The sequence below is a fragment of the Colobus angolensis genome, unplaced genomic scaffold (assembly GCF_000951035.1).
Source record: "Colobus angolensis palliatus isolate OR3802 unplaced genomic scaffold, Cang.pa_1.0 Scaffold147, whole genome shotgun sequence".
Lineage (NCBI taxonomy): Eukaryota > Metazoa > Chordata > Mammalia > Primates > Cercopithecidae > Colobus > Colobus angolensis.
In genome coordinates, this window is record NW_012114566.1 from 3,832,150 (window position 1) to 3,852,516 (window position 20,367).

The 20,367-nt window shown below is 36.8% G+C and overlaps 1 protein-coding gene across 1 annotated transcript in view; it reads right to left on the reverse strand.

Moving 5' to 3' along the window:
- Positions 1–20,367, reverse strand: part of LRP1B (low density lipoprotein receptor-related protein 1B) — a 1,318,888-nt gene that overhangs the window by 1,036,197 nt on the left and 262,324 nt on the right. Inside the window, exon 5 of the mRNA XM_011935709.1 lies at positions 14,380–14,637. Within this exon, the coding sequence (XP_011791099.1) occupies positions 14,380–14,637 (258 nt within the window). The remainder of the gene's footprint in view (positions 1–14,379; positions 14,638–20,367) is intronic.

Here is a 20,367-nt window from a genome sequence, read left to right on the forward strand (position 1 = left end):
GATGCCTCCAGCTTTGTTCTTTTGGCTTAGGATTGTCTTGGCAATGCGGGCTCTTTTTTGGTTTCATACAAAATTTAAAGAATTTTTTTTTTTTTTCCAATTCTGTGAAGAAAGTCATTGGTAGCTTAATGGGGATGACATTGAATCGATAAATTACCTTGGGCAGTATGGCCATTTTCACGATATTGATTTTTCCTATCCATGAGCATGGTATGTTCTTCCATGTGTTTGTGCCTTTATTTCATTAAGCAGTGGTTTGTAGTTCTTCTTGAAGAGATCCTTCACATCCCTTGTAAGTTACATTCCTAGGTGTTTTATTTTCTTTGAAGCAATTGTGAATGGAAGTTCATTCCTGATTTGGCTCTCTGTTTGTCTGATACTGGTGTATAAGAACACTTGTGATTTTAGAACATTGATTTTGTATCCTGAGACTTTGGTGAAGTTGCTTATCAGCTTAAGGAGATTTTGGGCTAAGACGATGGGGTTTTCCAAATATACAATCATGTCATCTGCAAACAGGGATAATTTGACTTCCTCTTTTCCTAATTGAATACACTTTATTTCTTTCTCTTGCCTGATTGCCCTGGCTAGAACTTCCAACACTATGTTGAATAAGAGTGGTAAGAAAGGACATCCCTGTCTTGTGCCAGTTTTCAAGGGGAATGCTTCCAGTTTTTGCCCATTCAGTATGACATTGGCTGTGGGTTTGTCATAGATAGCTCATATTATTTTGAAATACATCCCATCAATACAGAATTTATTGAGAGTTTTTAGCATGATGGGCTGTTGAGTTTTGTCAAAGTCCTTTTTGGCATCTATTGAGATGATCATGTGGTTTTTGTCTTTGGTTCTGTTTATATGCTGGATTACATTTATTGATTTGCATATGTCGAACCAGCCTTGCATCCCAGGTATGAAGCCTACTCGATCATGGTGGATAAGCTTTTTGATGTGCTGCTGGATTCAGTTTGCCAGTATTTTGTTGAGGATTTTTGCATAGACATTCATCAGGGATATTGGTCTAAAATTCTCTTTTTTTGTTGTGTCTCTGCCAGACTTTAGTATCAGGATGATGCTGGCCTCATAAAATGAGTTAAGGAGGAGGATTCTATTGATTGGAATAGTTTCAGAAGGAATGGTACCAGCTCCTCTTTGTACCTCTGGTAGAATTCGGTTGTGAATCTGTCTGGTCCTGGACTTTTTTTGGTTGGTAGGCTATTAATTATTGCCTCAATTTCAGAGCCTGTTATTGGTCTATTCAGGGATTCAACTTAGAAGAAGCTTTTTCTAGAGAGGAATTCAAGCAGTCTGCTGAGCAAATAATAGAGAAATACTGCTAGAGAAAATTATGTAACTATAAAGGAGCCAAGTGATAATAGCCAAGACAAGGTGAAAAATGTCTCAAAGGCATTTCAGAGGCTTTTGTGGTGGCCCTTTCATCACAGGCCTAGAGACATAGGAAGGAAGAATGGTCCAGGGACCAGGACCAGGGCTCTGCTGCTCTGCACAGCCTCAGGGCACAGCTTCTCACATCCCAGCCACTATAGCACCAGCCAGGGTTCAAAGGTTCCAGATACACCTTGAACTACCACTTTGGAGAATGCAAGTCATAAACCTTGGCAGCTTCCATGTGGTGTTATGCCCACACTTGCACAGAGTATAAGAGTGGTGAAAGTTTGTCAGCCTCTGCCTAGATTTCAGACGATGTATTGGAAAGTGTGGTTGCTCATGCAGAAGCCTGATGCAGAAGTGGAGGCTACAGAGAGAACTTCAACTAAGTAAGGGCAGAGGGGAAATATGGGGTTGGAGCCTCCACTCAGAGTTCCCACTGGGGCATTGCATAGTGAAGCTGTAGGAAGGGGGCCATTATCCCTCAGACCCCAGAATGAGAGAGCCACTGGCAGCTTTCACTCTATGCCTGGAAAAGCCACAGGCACTCAGTCTTTGCGAGTAGCCACAGGCGATGTACCCTACAAAACTACAGAGGCAGAGCTGTGCAAGGCCTTGGGAGCCTACCCTTTACACCAGTGTGCCCTAGCTGTAAGACATGGACTCAAAAAAGATTATTTTAGATCTTTAATATTTGATAATTTCCCTGTTGGATTTCAAGCTTATAGGGACATGTAGCCCCTTTCTTTTGGTCAGTTTCTCTTTTATGGAATGGGAATGTTTACTCATCCTGATTCCATTATAGGTACTATGCATATACCTCCATTGTATCTTGGAAGTAAATAACTTGTTTGATTTTACAGGCTTATAAGTGGAAGGGATTTGCCTTGCCTCAGATGAGACCTTAGACTTGGGACTTTTAATTGATTTGATGCTGGAATGAGGTCAGACTTCGGGGATTGTTGGGAAGTCATAATTGTATTTTGCAATGTGAGAAGAACATGAGATTTGAGAAACCAGGAGAGGAATGATACAGTTTGAATGTATGTCCCTACCAAATCTCATATTAAATTGCAATCTCCAGTGTTGGAGGTGGGTCCTAGTTGAGGTGTTTGGGTCCTGGGGGTAGATCCCTCATGACTTGGTGCTCTCCTCAGAATAGTGAGTGAATTCTCTCGAGATCTGGTGATTTAAAAATGTGTGGCACCTCCCTCTACTTTCTTGCTCCTAGTTTTGTAGGTTCATTTTCTCATATATATACTGATAATTATATATAGTATACATGTGTTATAATTGTGTGTGATGGTAATGAAGTAAATATGTAGATTTCCTAATGCACAATATAACCATTCAATACATGTTGTTCCAAAATACTGTGTAATTATTAGACAGTTGCTAACTCAAAGGAAAAAGCTAAGCTTGATGAAGACAGAAGTATCAGCCCTACTCAATAAATGATGCTGAGAAAACCAGCTAACCATATGCAGAAAAATGAAACTTGACCTCTACCTTCTCACCATTTACAAAAATTAACTCAAGATGGATTAAAAACTTAAATGTAAGACCTCAAACTAAAAATCCCAGAAGGAAACATAGGAAATACTCTTCTGAACACTGGCCTAGCAAAGAGTTTATGACTAAGTCCTCAAAAAGAAATGCAACAAAAACAAAAATTAACAATGAACTCTAATTAAACTAAAGAACTTCTGCTCAGCAAAAGAAACTATAAACAAAGTAAACAGACAACTTACAGAGTGGGAGAAGATATTTTCAAACTACGCATCTGATGAAAGACTAATATCCAAAACCTTTCAAGAACTTAATAAACAAAACAAAACAAAAAAAAACTCCATTAAAAAGTGAACACAGGACATGAATAGATACTGCAAAAGAAGATATAGACCTGGCCCAAAAACATGAAAAAATATTCAACATCACTCATAATCAGAGAAATGCAGATCAAAACCATAATGAGATACCATCTCACAGCAATCAGAATGGCTACTATTAACAAGTCAAAATAACAGATGTTGGTGAGATTGCAGAAAAAAAGGAAACACACACTGTTGGTGGAAATGTATATTAGTTCAGCCACTGTTAAAAACAGTTTTGAGATTTCTCGAATAACTAAAAATAGATTCAACCTAGTGATCCCATTAGTAGGCATATACACAAAGGAAAACAAATCATTTCACCAAAAAGATACATGCATGTGTACACACATTACAGCACTATTCACAACCACAAAGACATAGAGTCAACCTAGGTGCCCATCAATTGTGGATTGGATAAAGAAAATATGGTATGTATACCCAATAGAATACTATGTAGCCATAAAAGGATGAAATCATGTCCTTTGCAGCAACATGTATGCAGCTGGAGGCCATTATCCTAAGTGAGTTACTTCAGAAACAGAAAACTAAACACTATATATTCTCACTTACCAGTGGGAGCTGAACAGTGGGTACACAGAGACATAATCATGGCAACAGTATATACTGAGGACTTCAAAAGAAGGGAAGGGGTAAGGGGAAAAGATTGAAAAACTACCTATTGGGTACTATGTTCACTATTTGGGTGACAGGTTCAATTGATATCAAAACTTTAATATCCCACAATATACCCACATAATAAGCCTGCACATGTACCCCTCAAATCTACAATAAAAAACAGAGGGGAGAGGAGCCAAGATGGCCAATTAGAAGCAGCTCCAGTCTGCAGTTCTCACTAAGAAGAACAAAAACAGTAAGTGAATCCTGCTCTGTCAACTGAGATATCCAGGTTCTCTCACTGGGACAGACTAGGCAGTTAGTGTGACCCATGCAGAGTAAGGAAAAGCATGGTGGTGCAGTGACCAAGGTGCCACACAGGATTAGGGGAACTCTCACACCCAGACAAAGGAGGCGGTCAGTAACCATGCTACTCTGCCTGGGAAACCACACTCTTTCTTCAGATCTGTGCATCCTGTGCATCCTGTGGATCAGGAGATCCCCTTGTGAGCCCACCCACCCCACCAGGGCCTTGGGTCCCAAACTCAGAGCTGTGCAACCCAATAGGGTCAAGGCCAGTGGCAGCAGGCTGGACACTGCCTAAGACAACTGAGTTCCCGGAGGGAGAGGCAGCCACCATCACTGAGGCTCTCATCAGCCATTTTCCACTGCTGGTGTTGGGGAGATTAGGCAGTTTTAACTGAGAGGAATTCCTCCACAGCAAAGCACAACAGCTGTGGCATATCATGGCAAGATTGCTCCTTCAGATGAGACCAGATCCATCCTTCCCCATTGGGCAGGGCCTCCCTGCAGGAATTGCTGCAACTATAGCCAGGGGTTTATGGATAGAACTCTGATATTCCTGGGAAGGAGACCCTTGGGGGGAGGTGTGACTGTGGTCTTGAATTTAGTGGACCTAGTCTTTCCTGCCTGCTGGCAGTCCAGATGAGGGGAATTCTCTCCAGTGCAGCCAAACCTGCTCAACCAAGGGGCAGCCAAGTTGCTTTGTTACACAGGCTTCTGATCACAGGCTGCCTGACTGGGTGAGACCTCGTAGCAAGGGTCACAAGACACCTCATACCAGAGTGTTTTGGCTGGCATCAGCTTGGTACCCCTCTGGGATAGAGCTCCCAGAGGAAGGAACAGACAGCCATCTTTGCTGTTCTGGAGCCTCTACTGGTGATACCTCCAGTTGCAGGAGGGACCCAAGTGAATCGGGTCTGCAGTGGTCTACCAGTTAGCCCCAGTAGCCCTACGGAAGATGGGCCTGATTACTAAAAGCAAAACAAACAGAAAGCAACAATAACATCAACAAAAGACCCCACAAAAACCACATCAGCAGCCTTAAAAGATCAAAAGTGGAAAACCCCACAAAGATGAGAAAGAATCAATGCAAAAATGCTGAAAACTTAAAAAGTCAGAGTGCTTCTTCTCCTCCAAACACCTCTCCAGCAAGGACACTGAATTAGGCTTGGGCCGAGATGAATGACTTGACAGAATTAGACTTCAGAAGGTGAATAATAAACTTTGCTGAGCTAAAGGAGTCTGTTCTAAACCAATTCAAGAAGATGAAAACCATGATAAAACATTACAGCAGCTGTTAACCACAATAACCAGTTTAGACAGGAACATAAATGACCTGAAGGAGCTGAAAAACACAAGATGAGAACTTCACAAGCAACCACAAGTATCAACAAACAAATAGACCAAGGTGGAGGAAAGGATCTCAGAGCATGAAGACTATCTTAATGAAATAGCACAGACCAGACAAGGTTAGATAAAAAATAATAAAAAGGACAAACAAAACCTGAGAACTATAGGATTATGTAAAAACACAGGACCTACGACTGATGGGGTACCTGAAAGAGACAGGGAGAATGGAACTAAGTTCGAAATCATACTTCACAATATCCAGGAGAACTTCCCCAACCTAGCAAGAGAGGCCAACATTCAAATCCAGAGAACCCCAGTAAGATCATGAGAAGATCAGCTCCAAGACACATAATCACCAGATTCTCCAAGGTTGGGGAAAAAAAAAAAAGAAAAGAAAAAATGTTAATGACAGCCAGAGAGAAAGGCCAGGTCACCTACTAAGGGAAGTCCACGAGACTAACAGCAGACCTCTCAGTGGAGTCCCTACAAGCTGGAAGAGATTAGGAGCCAATATTCAAAATTTTTTAAAAAAACAATTTCCAATCAAAAATTTCATTATCAGCCATACTAAGCTTCATAAGGAAAGGGGAAATAAAATCCTTTTCAGACAAGCAAATGCTGAGGGAATTCATTACCACCAGGCCTGCCTTGCAAGACCTCCTGAATGAAGCATTAAATATGGAAAGAAAAGCTCATTACCAGCCACTAAAAACTACACAGACCAGTGACACTATGAAGCAACTACATTAACAAGTCTGCAAAATAACCAATTAGCATCATGATGACAGAATCAAATTCACACATAACCTTAAAAGTAAATGGGCCAAAAGCCCCAATTAAAAGATACAGAATGGCAAGCTAGATAAAAAGAAAAGACCCACTGATGTGCTGCAAAGAGACCCATCTCACATGTAAAGTCACACGTAGGCTCAAAATAAAGGGATGGAGGAAAATTTACCAAGCAAATGGAAGCAGAAAAAAACAAAGGGTTGCAATCCTAGTTTCTGACAAAACAGACTTTAAGCCAACAAAGATTAAAAAAACAAACAAACAAACAAAAAAAACAAAGAAGGGCATTACATAATGGGAAAGGGTTCAATTCAACAAGAAGAGCTAACTATCCGAAATATATATGCATCCAATACAGGAGCACCCAGTTTCATAAAACAAGTTATTAGAGACTTACAGAGAGTCTCAGACTCCCACACAATGATAGTGGGAGACTTTAACACCCCACTGTCAATATTAGATTATTGAGATAAAAGAATTAGCAAAGATATTCAGGACTTGAACTCAGCTTTGGATCAAATGGCCTTGATAGGTATCTACAGAACTCTCCAAACCCAAAACAGAATATACATTTTTTCTCAGCAACACATGGCACTTGCTCTAAAATTGATCATATAATTGGGAGTAAAACACTCCTCAAATAATGCAAAATAACTGAAATTATTACAAACTGTCTCTCAGACCATAGCACAATCAAATTATAATGCAAGGCTAATAAACTCACTGAAAAGTCACACAACTACATAGAACTTGAACAACCTGCTCCTGAATGACTCCTGGGTAAATAATGAAATTAAGGCAGAAATCAAGAAGTTCTTTGAAACCAAGGAGAACAAAAAGACAACATACCAAAATCTCTGGGATGCAGCCAAAGCAGTGTTAAGAGTGAAATTTATAGCACTAAGTGCCCACATCAAAAAGTTAGAAAGATCTCAAATTGACACCCTAACATCACAATTAGAAGAACTAGAGAACCAAGAGCAAACAAACCCCAATGCTAGCAAAAGACAAGAAATAACCCAGATCAGAGTGGAACTGAAGGAAATGGACATGAAAAACCCTTGGCGGGGGAAAATCAATAAAATAGATAGCTAACTAGACTAATAAAGAAGAAAAGAGAATATTCAAATAGACACAATACAAAATAATAAAGGGGATATAACCACTGATCTTACAGAAATACAAACAACCATCAGAGAATACTATCAATGCCTCTATGCAAATAAACTAGAAAGAATCAACAAAAGAATCTATCCATTGAAGAAACTGACAAATTCCTGGACACATACACCCTCCCAAGAATGAATCAGAAAGAAGCTGAATCCCTGAATAATGAATTCTGAAACTGAGGCAGTAATAAATAGCCTACCAATCAAAAAACCCCAGGACCAGATGGATTTACAGCTGAATGCTACCAGAGGTGCAAAGAGGAGCTGGTACCTTTTCTTCTGAAACTATTCCAAGCAACTGAGAAGGAGGCATTCCTCCCTAACTCATTTTATGTGGTTAGCATTATCCAGATAACAAAACCTAACAGAGCTATTATCAAAAAAAGAGAAAACTTTAGGCCAATATCCGCAATGAACGTCAATGCAAAAAGTTCTCAAAAAATTACTGGCAAACCAAAACCAGCAGCACATCCAAAAGCTTATCTACCACAATCAAGTTGGCTTCATTCCTGGAATGCAAGGCTAGTTCAACATATGCAAATCAACAAACCTAATTCATCATATAAACAGAACTGAAGGCAAAAACCACATGATTATCTCAATAGATGCAGAAAAGGCCTTTGATAAAATTCAACATTCCTTCATGGTAAAAACCCTCAATAAACTAGTAATTGAAAGAACATACCTTAAAATGGTAAGAGCCATATATGACAAAACCACAGTCAATATCACACTGAATGTGCAAAAGCTGGAAGTATTCCTCTTGAAAACCGGCACAAGACAAGCATGCCCTCTCTCACCACTCCTATTCAACACAGTATTGGATGTTCTGGCCATGGCAATCAGGCAAGAGGAAGAAATAAAGGGGATTCAAATAGGAAGAGAGGAAGTCAAATTGTCTTTGTTTGCAGATGACAAGATCCTGTATCTAGAAAACCCCATTGTCTCATCCTAAAAGCTTCTAAAGCTGATAAGCTACTCCAGCAAAGTCTCAGGATACAAAATCCATTGCAAAAAATCACTAGTATTCCCATACACCAACATTATGCAAGTAGAGAGCCAAATTATGAATCAACTCCCATTCACAATTGCTACAGAAAGTATAAAATGCCTAGGAATACAGCTAATAAGGGAAGTGAAGGACCTTTTCAAGAACTACAAACAACTGATCAGAGAAAGAGGACATGAACAGAAAAACATTTTGTGCTCATGGATAGGAAGAATCAATATCATGAAAATGGCCATACTGCCCAAAGCAGTTTATAGATTCCATGCTATTCCCATTAAACTACCATTGACATTCATCAGTGAATTAGAAAAAACTATTTTAAAATTCATATGAAATCCAAATAGAGCCTGTATAACGAAGCTAATCCTAAGAAAAAGAGCAAGGCTGAAGGCATCACACTACCTGACTTGAAACTATACTACAAGACTACAGTAACCAAAACTGGTGCATGGTACTAGTACAAAAACAGACACAGACCAGTGGAACAGAATAGAGAACTCAGAAATAAGACTGCACATCTGCAACCATTAGATCTTTGACAAACCTGACATAAACAAGCAATGGGGAAATGATTCCCTATTTAATAAATGGTGCTGGGAAAACTGGCTAGCCATATGCAGAAAATTGAAACTGGACTCCTTCCTTACATCTTATACAAAAATTAACTCAACATGGATTAAAAATTTAAATGTAAAACTCAAAACTATAAAAACTCTGGGAGAAAATCCAGACAATACCACTCAGGACATAGGCACAGGCCAAGATTTCCTGACAAAATCACTGAAAACAATTGCAACAAAAGTGAAAATTGACAAATCAGATCTAATTAAACTAAACAGCTTCTGCACGCAAAAGAAACCATCATTAGAGCAAACAGACATCCTACAGAATGGAAGAACATTTTTGTAATCTATCCATCTGACAAAGGTCCAATATCCAGAATCTACAAGAAACTTAAACAAATTCACACATGTGCGTGCCCCCACCCCCACACACACACAAATTAAAAAATGGGCAAAAGACATGAAGAGACATCTCAAAAGATGACATTTATATTGCCAACAAACATGTGGAAAAAAGCTCAACATCACTGATGAGAGAAATCCAAATCAAAACCATGATGAGATACCATCTCACGCCAATCAGAATAGTGATTATCAAAAGTCAAGAAACAACAGATGCTGGTGAGACTGTCAAGAGATAAGAATGCTTTTACATGTTAGTCACATGTTACAAATTAGTTCAACCATTGTGAAAGACAGAGTGGCAATTCCTCAAAGACCTAGAACCAGAAATACCATTTGACCCAGCAATCCCATTACTGGGTATATACCCCCCAAAATAGAAATCATTCTATTGTAGAGATATATGCACGTGTATGTTCATTTCAGCACTATTCACAATAGCAAAGACATGGAATCAACCCAAGTACCCATTAATGATAGACTGGATAAAGAAAATGGTACATATATACCATGGAATACTATGCAGCCATAAAAAGAAACAAGATTATTTTCTTCGCAGGGACATGGATGGAGCTGGAAGCTATTATCCTTAGCAAATTAACACAGGAACAGACAACTAAGAGAACCATGTTCTCATTTTCAAGTGGGAGCTGAACGATGAGAAAACATGGACACAGGGAGGGGAACAACACATACTGGGACTGTTGTGGGGGTGGGGTGGGGAAGGGAGAGCATCAGGGGAAATAGGTAATGAATGTTGGGCTTAATGCTTAGATAATGGGTTGATACGTGCAGCAAACCACACATTTTCCTATGTCACAAACCTGCACATCCTGTGCATGTATCCCAGAACTTGAAATAAAATTAAATTAAATATAAAAAAATTGTCAGAATTCAAAAATTATCCAATAAGGACTTAATTTAGTAGCTCTAGTTAGAGGTTCAAATAGAACATGATTTAAGGTTGATATTAAAACAAGCTAAGGAAAAAGATAAAAGTCTGTGAATGGGGTTAATTCAGAAGCTAAGTCCGTGAAGAATAAGCAGTTATTTTATTTTTAGCTAGGTATACTCTACTGGATTGGAGTTGAGCCCATGAGTGGCTCAAGAGAAGCTGGCTAAATCCATGTTAGAATCTTAAAAGTGATCCTTGAATTTTTCAGAGTATTGAAGAATTTACTCATAAAAAGACAATGAAAGTGTTTACTGTCCAGCTGGGGGATGACTATATGGCTCTGAATCATCCTCCTTAATAAGAGATTAACTCAGAAAATATTCTTATCTCAATCGTCTCTATGCACTTTGTCCTGAGGAAACAGATTGAATTCAACTCTTTTGTAAATCCCATAATTTTTGTTATTTTGGGTATCTGTGTCCCTACCACAGTACTCTCCAAGAAAAATTTGGGGAAACAATCAGCTGCTACAAATGTGCTTTGTATGAATACTTTTCTAAAGAACAAGTTTTGCTTAGAAGACATCTAACTCCAAAATTATCCCCAAAGTCTGCAACTTTCAGGCTAAAATGCTAAATAATAAATATTAGTTGTCGTTATAAAAAATACAATTCAATAAGAAATTTAATTTCTATCATTTCCTTCAAGGTTCATTAGTACAATTTATTGAACATATTGTTATCATTCATCTTGATTCTCTCACAATATTGCTTAGGAATGATGTGCAATTTTAAACGTAAGACTTTTAAGGAGGCCACATCAGAATCATTGGGTCGGCCTTGTCAATGCTATAGACTTCTACAATCCACTTTTTCCACCTCCCTTCCGAGATTCATACAACTCTCTCCCACTTAGAGGACCTGTCTTTGCAAGCCAACATTAGTAATATTAGTAGACCTAATCATTTTTGCTTTGCTAACGTGAAAAAGTTGAGACCTAAGCGCAGCGTGGTATTTAGAAAAAGCTATGAAGTCTGACCCAAATGAAACCTACCTAATTATGCTGTGTACAATTATCTAACTACTCAGTCTCAATTTTCCCACAAAAACAAAAGAATAATATCTCCCTGTTGCAGATAGTCTTTCAGCATATTCAACACAGTTAAAATATATCATTTAAGGTAGATTTGTTTTTCTAGTGTCTTTTACAAAAAACAGGGCTTAGATATTCCACTTCCGCATTCTTTTTAGCCATCCAGGTTTGCCTAATACATCTGAACTTTGAGTAAAAATGCCATCTATTATAAAACAGGAAGGACATATCTCTTCTGCTTACTACACAGAGATGCAGTGGGTATCCAATGAGATGAGATGTACAATTTTTAAAATATTGCAATAAAATATTTACTACTATATTATGGAAGTGTTAACTGCAAGTCAGTCTGACCTGCAATGTTTGATTTTCTTCTCATAATAATCCTTTGAAAACTAAAATGTTTATATTTTCTCAAAAAAGCATGTTCTCTTCAGGTGAGTTAAGAGAAAAGCACCTACATATAATGGGGGTGGGAGGAACTAAAGAGAATCTCTGGAACAGTGGATAAAAGTGACAGGTATTCAGGCTGACTTCCATCAGTTCATTATTTTTGCTTATACGGTATGACAAAGATTTTATGTAATTATAGATGCAAAGACTATTCAAACTTCATTATCATATCACAAACTGTCATAGTGAACACAGAGCCAACCGTATTCAATGGCAGCTCTTCTGTGACATGTTGATAAAATGCGTGGCTTACAAGCAATGACAGAGAAGCTCAGTCCTGCTCACACCCCTACCCCACTCCAGTCATGAAATTACTTCCACATATTTAATCACTTTTTTCTAACATGACTATGTAATTGCATGCTTAAACTTAACCTCATCACAGATTATTTACTCAGATTAAAATATTTTCAGTGAATTTATTTTTATTATTCAAAATGAATATTCTATTTGGCATTTCACTGAATTCTCTAGCAACAACAACAACAAAATATATGTTTCTAGGTTTGCTGAATTGCTTAATAAATCAAATTTAATCTAAGTTATACTTATTTTCTACAAATATTCAATATGCAATTGCTTGACCTTCCTTAGATTTATTTTAAAAAATATTTGTTTTTAAAACATATATTAAAGAAGAGAAGACTACCATTATTAGGGCATATTAAGTGTAGATAAAAAGTTCTTAAGTATGCTTAGAAAATAACTCTGCTGGGCAACTTAGTGAATATTTTAGCTATTTGACTATTCAGTATTCCATTCGCTGGGGAAAATACATTTGGGTTAGTTGAGGTAATCACTAATGTAGCAAGGACTGAAGCCTTGTGTTCAGTTTCCAGCTGCTGCCTAAGCCAATGTCTGAAATACTTGCATCAGAAGGCAGATAATCCTTATTACTCACATAATAAATAACATAAATTACATAATAAGGATTATCTGCCTTGTGCCATCCTTTATTAAATGTATTATTATTTAATATGAATGACCATTTCTCTATAGAGTTCCTGAAATATTCACTGCTTTCATTATAATTTTGATCTCTTTTCACAAAAAAAAAATAACTTCATCAATTGCTTCATTTATATTAAGAGGATCTTCAAGATGTTCGACAATATTTGTTAAACACTTTGTTCATTTAAGTATATAAAATTATATCTGTATGTCCTGTTTTTCACAATTTGCCATTGACTCATTTAATCTAATTACAATGATCAAACATTACATAGTATTATTTCTTTATACAAGGATTAATAACCAGTTCATTTAATTGTATATGAAAAGCTTTATTATTGAAACTAGACCAAATATTCTAAATTTGAAAATCACCTTTATTCTATCACAGCATTCTTCTTTTCCACTTAACTTGATTGTACACATTTCTCTTCATTTCTTTTTTTTTTAAAGACATAGTTTTGCTCTTGCCACACAGGTTGGAGTGCAATGTCACAATCTCGACTCACTGCAACCTCCAGCTCCTGAGTTCAAGCGATCCTCCTGTCTCAGCCTCCCAGGTAGCTGGGATTAAGGGCATGCACTAGCACACCCGACTAATTTTGTATTTTTAGTAGAGACAGGGTTTCACCATGTTGGCCAGCCTGGTCTTGAACTCCTAACCTCAGGTGATCCACCTAACTCGGCCTTCCAAAGTGCTGGGATTACAGGCATGAGCCACTGTGCCCAGCTTCTTTTCATTTTTCTTGATTTTTATCTTAGCTGAATTTGTAAGAAACACTTTCTGTAAATCATAAATTAAATGGATACATGTTAAAATTTTCATGCTATGGTTTGCCTAAGCATACACAAAGCAATTTTTATACTTCTATGTGGAAGCAGGGAGAGAGAAGGAGAGAGAGAATATGTGTGCATCTCCGTGTGTGTGTGTCTGTGTGTGTGTGTGACAATGAGATTTCAGTTTATGGTAATATGCAGGAAGAGAAGGACGGTTAGTCTGTCAAGTTTCTGACATGAGAAGTCAAAGTGAATCACAAATCACAAGTTTGTTGGAAGAGGACGTATAAAAATGGATTTGCTTTAAAGAGAGTTAACAGGTAGTTACTCCCAATTAGCATAAACCTAATCATTTGAGGTATTTTTTAACTACAGTCAATGAACTTATAATTATCAACTCTGTCCTTTTTTTTTTTTTAATCCCACCTTCACTATCACATTGTAAATTACCACTCAGTGAGAAAAAAAAAAAAAAATCAAAATTCCCCATTAGGTGACACTGTAAAAAGCCTTAAAGAAAGAACTACAATTAACTCTGCAATTTACTACTTACCTAAAGAGAGAAAGTGTATGTGTATGTGTTTGCATATGCAAAACATGTAGTGAATACAGTAATTCAAGTTCATTGTATTTGCACATACAGCTTTCCAACAGCCATGAGCTATGCTAGAAATTTGAGAATCCAGCCTACGGGTCTGTAAATAAAATCAGTAAAGGGTGGCATATAATATTTAATTGAAACACTTACTGTGGAAGGAATGAAGAATATTGATTGTCCATTCATCTGTTAATCCTCCTGCTTTTGTTATCTGGATACATTTGAGTTGATTTGAAGATTCTCTTGATTCAATCCAACAAATCATGTCTTCATTATAAATAAAATCCAGAGCATGAATTTCATTTCCATTGACTGAGCTTAGAGTTGCCATTTTACTTCCATTAAGATACAAAATTTCAATTGTTTCAAACTTTGTGATTAATAGTATAGGTGGTCTATCTGTAGGTTCTGGAATAAAATAGAAAAAGAAGTAAGTTCAGTAAGAGTCATGATTATTTTACAGCTTTGCATTAGTTATTGAAATCTATTTTCTATACTTTTAATAAATTCATAAAATAAAAATTTTCTTATAAAAATATTTTAAGTCATATATATACTTCACTAAAAAAAAAAAAAATTCTGCAGAACATTTGTATTCATTATTTCCTTAGTCATAATGTATTGTCTAAATATGGGGACATGTCATTTACTTTTATTGTTGTAAGTAAAGGAAGTGGTGTGAATTGTGTTTCTAGAAATGATGATGGATCTAGACTGACCTCTCCATACTATTTTGCAGGTTACCCTCATGAGCAAGGTAATGTTTTTTTGAGTTGAATGTACGAGATCAGAAACAGATTCTCTGGAGGAGAAAACACAAAGTTCATAAGCTTATACAAAGAGTGCACCTGTGACTTTGGCCTCATTGACTCCTTGACCAACCCCAAGAGCCAAACAATCACACATTCTCTCAGTGACTAGATAGTGATTACTGAGCCAGTTCCTTCCACATCCATTTTCTATAGTCAGAAAAATAAGAGTCTAGGTGGAAAATAAGATTCTAGATTAAAAATAAACTTCTTTAATACCACTTTTTTAAACAATGCAGGTTTGCTGGTATTAGGACTGAGTTTTTGATGAACATATGCTAATTTCCCAGAGTTTCAATAGCATATTTAAAGGTAACAGTAAAATCTGATAGAAAATTAGTGTTGATAGAGTTTAGCTACACAATCATATTCAGAGTAACTCTTCTGCTAATTAAGAAATAGGAAATAGGTGGAAATCTTTAATTCAACTGCATCTAATGCATCAATAAATCCCTTTGACCATGAGGTCAAACCTATCAGACATCCCACCACTTCTCAGTAACTACTGCTACTGTCCTACCATTATTACTCACCTAGATTATTTCAAAATTTTCTGCCTGGTTTCCCTTTTTCCACCTATGCCCTCTTCATTTTTACAATATCCCAACACACCAGCCCGAGTTATACCATTAAAATGCTAAGGCAGATAAGGTCAGTTCTTCACTCAGTCCCTCAAAGGGCTCCTATTTTAACCAGAGCAAAATTCAAAGCTCTTATAATGATCTATAAAACTCTACCTGATCTGTATATTCATTACCTCTTTAATCTCATTTCCTTCATCTCCTTACTACTCTTACTCTTGTTTGTCTCGCTCCAGACACACTGCACTTCTTCCTGTTCCTTGAAGAAGCCAGGCAAGCTGCCACCTCAGAGGGGCTTCTCACTTCCTGGAATAATCATTTATCAATTACTGGAATGGCTTACTTGCTCACCTCTTTTAGGTCTTTATGCAAATGTCATCTTAGGTGAGGCATCTCTTAGAACTTTATCTTCTAAAAATTTTAAGACCCTACACTTTCTACACACCTTCTATTTCTTTCTTATTCACCAAACATAGTATGTTTTACGTACTTTTCTGATTATTTATTTTACTTCTGTTTTACCTCTAGCATCTAGAGAAAAAGCCTAGAGCTTAGTGATCATTCAATACCAGTTTTCTGAATAAATAAAAAGGACACATGGAATTCTCACACAGAAGACTTCTTTCGAAACATTTCATGAAATGCAACAAAAATAATTTGTTTATTTAACCTATGAAGGGAATTCGGATTATGACTAGCTATTCAGAAAACTTCATAAATACCATTTGACCATTCTGTAAGAAACTGAAGCTGAGCACTGTAAAAGTAGGGCAAAAGCAAGAGCCTATACTATAACTAATGTAAGTAACTAAGTCTAAAGTTTTGAAGCAATATTATTTAGCGGCCTTTTCTTGTTTGTTTGTTTCTGGCATGGGCCAGGATATCAGGCACTTGTGTTTCTCTCAAATAGAAGAGCCCACCAGCGAATATGATTTGGGGCCTCCCCTCACAGGCTTAAAGAAATCCTGTAATTCATGCATTGGAATTTTTATCCCCATCATGCCAGATCCCTATTAACTTCAACAGCGGTGGTGCCAAGTTCAAGAGGCCAAAGAAGAGACACAAGTAGAAAAAAAAAAAAAAATACATTTAGGGAAATTTACACACGGAGACTGTCCAACAGCAGCAGACTGGATGAACCACTACCACTTGTGAAAAGCACACAGCTTATATAGCATGTTCCCTTAGCACATTTCCCCCACCGCCCTGCTCCGCGCCACCACCTGCAACCTCCACGTGGCAACCTTCCTTTCTTAAATTGTTACTTCTATCATGTGCACCTGCCATACAGGGTCTGCTTAAGTTACATTATTGTTGTCAAATGCATCTGCCATAAACCTCTCCTCCCCCAAGAAATTCTCTCAAGTCATAGGATTTCTGTCTGCCTTTAACAAGACTTTAAACATTTTTTATACATAATAACAACAAAACAATAAAACAAACAAAAATAAACCAAGAAAGCCTCAATGAGATTATAAAACTAAGTAGCACAACAGTTTTTTCCCAATGGAGAAAATAGACTTATCCTGGATTACATGAGTATAAGCCCACAACAAAAATGTTCTTACAAATGCTAAGATTATTTCCACACACAAAAAAGTTCTCTCAGAAGCATCAGTAGAATTGTGAATCATCTCTGCTTAACATAACCTTGTCAATTGACCACATCTGAGCCTGGTTAGCTAGTCAGCTTCTCTCCTAATCTCTTAAATCTATCTTGAACTGTGTTTCACTTGCCCTCATCATTCCTAAATTTGGAGATCTAGACTTAGTCTTCCCTCTACTCTTACTTTTGTCACTTTACTGTTGACCTTAGGACTCTTGAAACCTGTTGGATCATAGATTTCTCAGGTGATAGTAAAATCTTAGATGGGTGTGTAATCAGGTTAACAAAGATAGGCTGACAATGTCAGTCCTTAGTGTCTTCATTTGACAACTGAAATGACCTTAGTGAAACTACTTCTCACTCAAAACGGCCCACTATGGAAAGCATCCTTGCTGCAAAGCTTTATGCAAAATCTAGATTTAGACAGCCATTTTTTTGGCTAGCTACTTGTCAGTAAACTTTTGTATGTCATAAACATTCTTTGAAGAGAGGCTGGAATATAAAGGCGTGTTGAGATTCCCCTGAGAAACTGAGATGGAAATGGGTTCATGGTTAACACAGGCAATACTTATTTGACAACTTATTTGGTTTTGGTAGCTGCGTATTGAGTCAATCAGTTAATTGTTTTAGTGAAAAACATAACCAGTAATTCTAAAGTCAGGTGCTTCATAATCTAACAGGGTTTGATTTAATAATGGTGACTTTAAAAAATCAAAGGACATACTGGAGGAAGGATACCTACAACATAAGTTGTGAATGCTTTATTTAAGTAATCTTCATTGGTCTTTGCTAATTATTAACTGTGGTTTACCTCTTGAGACAGAAGGTCAAATATGGAGGAAGGAAGCCACTGAAACACAAGAACCCACAAAAAACCTCAAGGTCTAAGGATCCAATTCTTTCAGTGTATTTCAAGTTGAAAGCTGGCATAGCCCTGGCAAATATGTAATCTAGCTCTACCTGCACCGCATCTAATCTCTGTTGTGCATCATTACCACATGCCAGTTGAAGAGCACCAGCTTGGGTAACGTGGATACAAGACTGATCAGAATAGATGTGATGCTCTTATTGGTTGTCATCCTTAGTCAATGGACAGTTTTCCCAAAAGAACACTTGAAAAGCACATTAGATGACTTCAATCAAAGGGATACCTGCATCAACACTTAGTGAGAGGTAATGAACATTAACCTTCCACATAGAAGATACTGAAGCACAAACAAGCACTCGGTTGACATTTTAACTTAGAGAACCAAGACGTTGGTTGAATAAACACCTACAGCAGGTTGTCAACTGATTCACGGTAGAGGAGAAAAATTGTCCTCATACTCCTCATCACTCCTTGCATGTTGACAGACCTGAAAACATTTCTCTCTCCTGTGATGGAGCATTGTATTTGTGTTCTGTATGATCAAAAAATGATTTGATTTTTCTAGTAATGTATTTGTATTCATTAGTGCCACAACCTTTGAAGACTGATTCTAAAATTGTGAATTGAAAAGAGGAACTTGGAAATGTGGAAATGTTTATTTGACCAGGTTCATAAAAATACCTATTTATATTCCAATTCACTATAACCATGTCCTTGAAAGCCTATCCTTATCCTCTCACAGTCAAAAGTATACTAAAAGTGGATTTATTTACTTACAATAATATGATTTTGATATATAGTTTGTGCTAAATAAATGTTTTCAGTGTGTATAAAAACTTGTCATTTTTAAGATTTCATTTAAACCTCCAGTTCTTCTATTCAATTATAAGAATATTAATTTGGCTAGTTTCCTTCTAAGTGATTGAAGTAATGAATTCATATATTAACAAATAATTATGTAACTAACAAATATATGTATACAATAAATGTATATATAAATATATATAATCTAATTGTTCTATATTTTAATTTTCTTTAATTAAACCTGTAATTGTATGTGTAAGCAATTATCTCCACTAAATGAAGCTCCCAGTATGTGCACATCAATATTTCTGAAGTCAAAGATGAAAACAATTCCAGTTTTAACTGAATAAAAGGTTGAATAATGACTCGCATATAAAGTATATAAAATGGAGAGTCAGACTAATGTTGTGAGAAAACAGAAAATTGTAATCTACACAACACGAAGAATTGGTTTTAAGCCAGTCGAACTTCAAAGATTGAAAGAGGATTTTTTTCAGATTTACTCTTATTTTATCATATACAAATTATATAAAGGCTGTAAAAATAAGGAAAATGGGTATGCAGTTAGAAATGAGAAGACTGAGAACTTCTAATCAAAATCATTAAAACTTATGTAAGAAGTGAATTACTAATATATGAAACAAAATGCAGGCAATCTGTAAAAGGTCTATTTATTTATTTTTATTTTATGTTTTTGGTGTGTGTGTGTGTGTGTGTGTGTGTGTGTGAGGGAGTCTCGATCCACTTAGGCCGGAATGCAGTGGCATGACCTCAGCTCACTGCAACCTCCACCTCCCAGACCCAAGCCATTCTACTGCCTCAGTCTCCTGAGTAGCTGGGACTACAGACACGCACCATCATGCCTGACTACTTTTTGTACTGGGATTACAGGCATGAGCCACTGTGCCCAGCCAAAAGGGCTAATTTTTTTTAAAAAAACTTATAAAATTATGCAAAGAACAGAAAAAGTTAAATATGTAATATTAGGAGAAAATTATGTAGTTTAAAAAGGAGAGATACAGAATTATGGTGTGGAGAAAAAAAGAGAGAGAAAGTATTACAGTATTCAAATATATAATAAATTGTAGATCAAAGTCAACCAACCAAACTGAAAATATGAATCAAGTTAATATCATATAAGTGAAAAAAAGATATAACATTGAAATATTTTCTTTTTCAAAACATACTGGCCATATTGATTTCTCCCTGTTTTCATTCCTTAACTATTTTTAATGAAAAAAATCTCTTTACCAAGATGAATAATATTCAGAATAATGACATATTGTCATATACCAAAAGAATATATTCTATCACATTTTATTATAAAAATAATATATAACCGGGCATGTTGCTCATGCCTGTAATCCCAGCACTTTGGGAGGCCGAGGTGGGAGGATCACCTGAGGTGGGGAGTTCGAGACCAGCCTGACCAACATGGAGAAACCCTATCTCTAGCCGGGCATGGTGGCA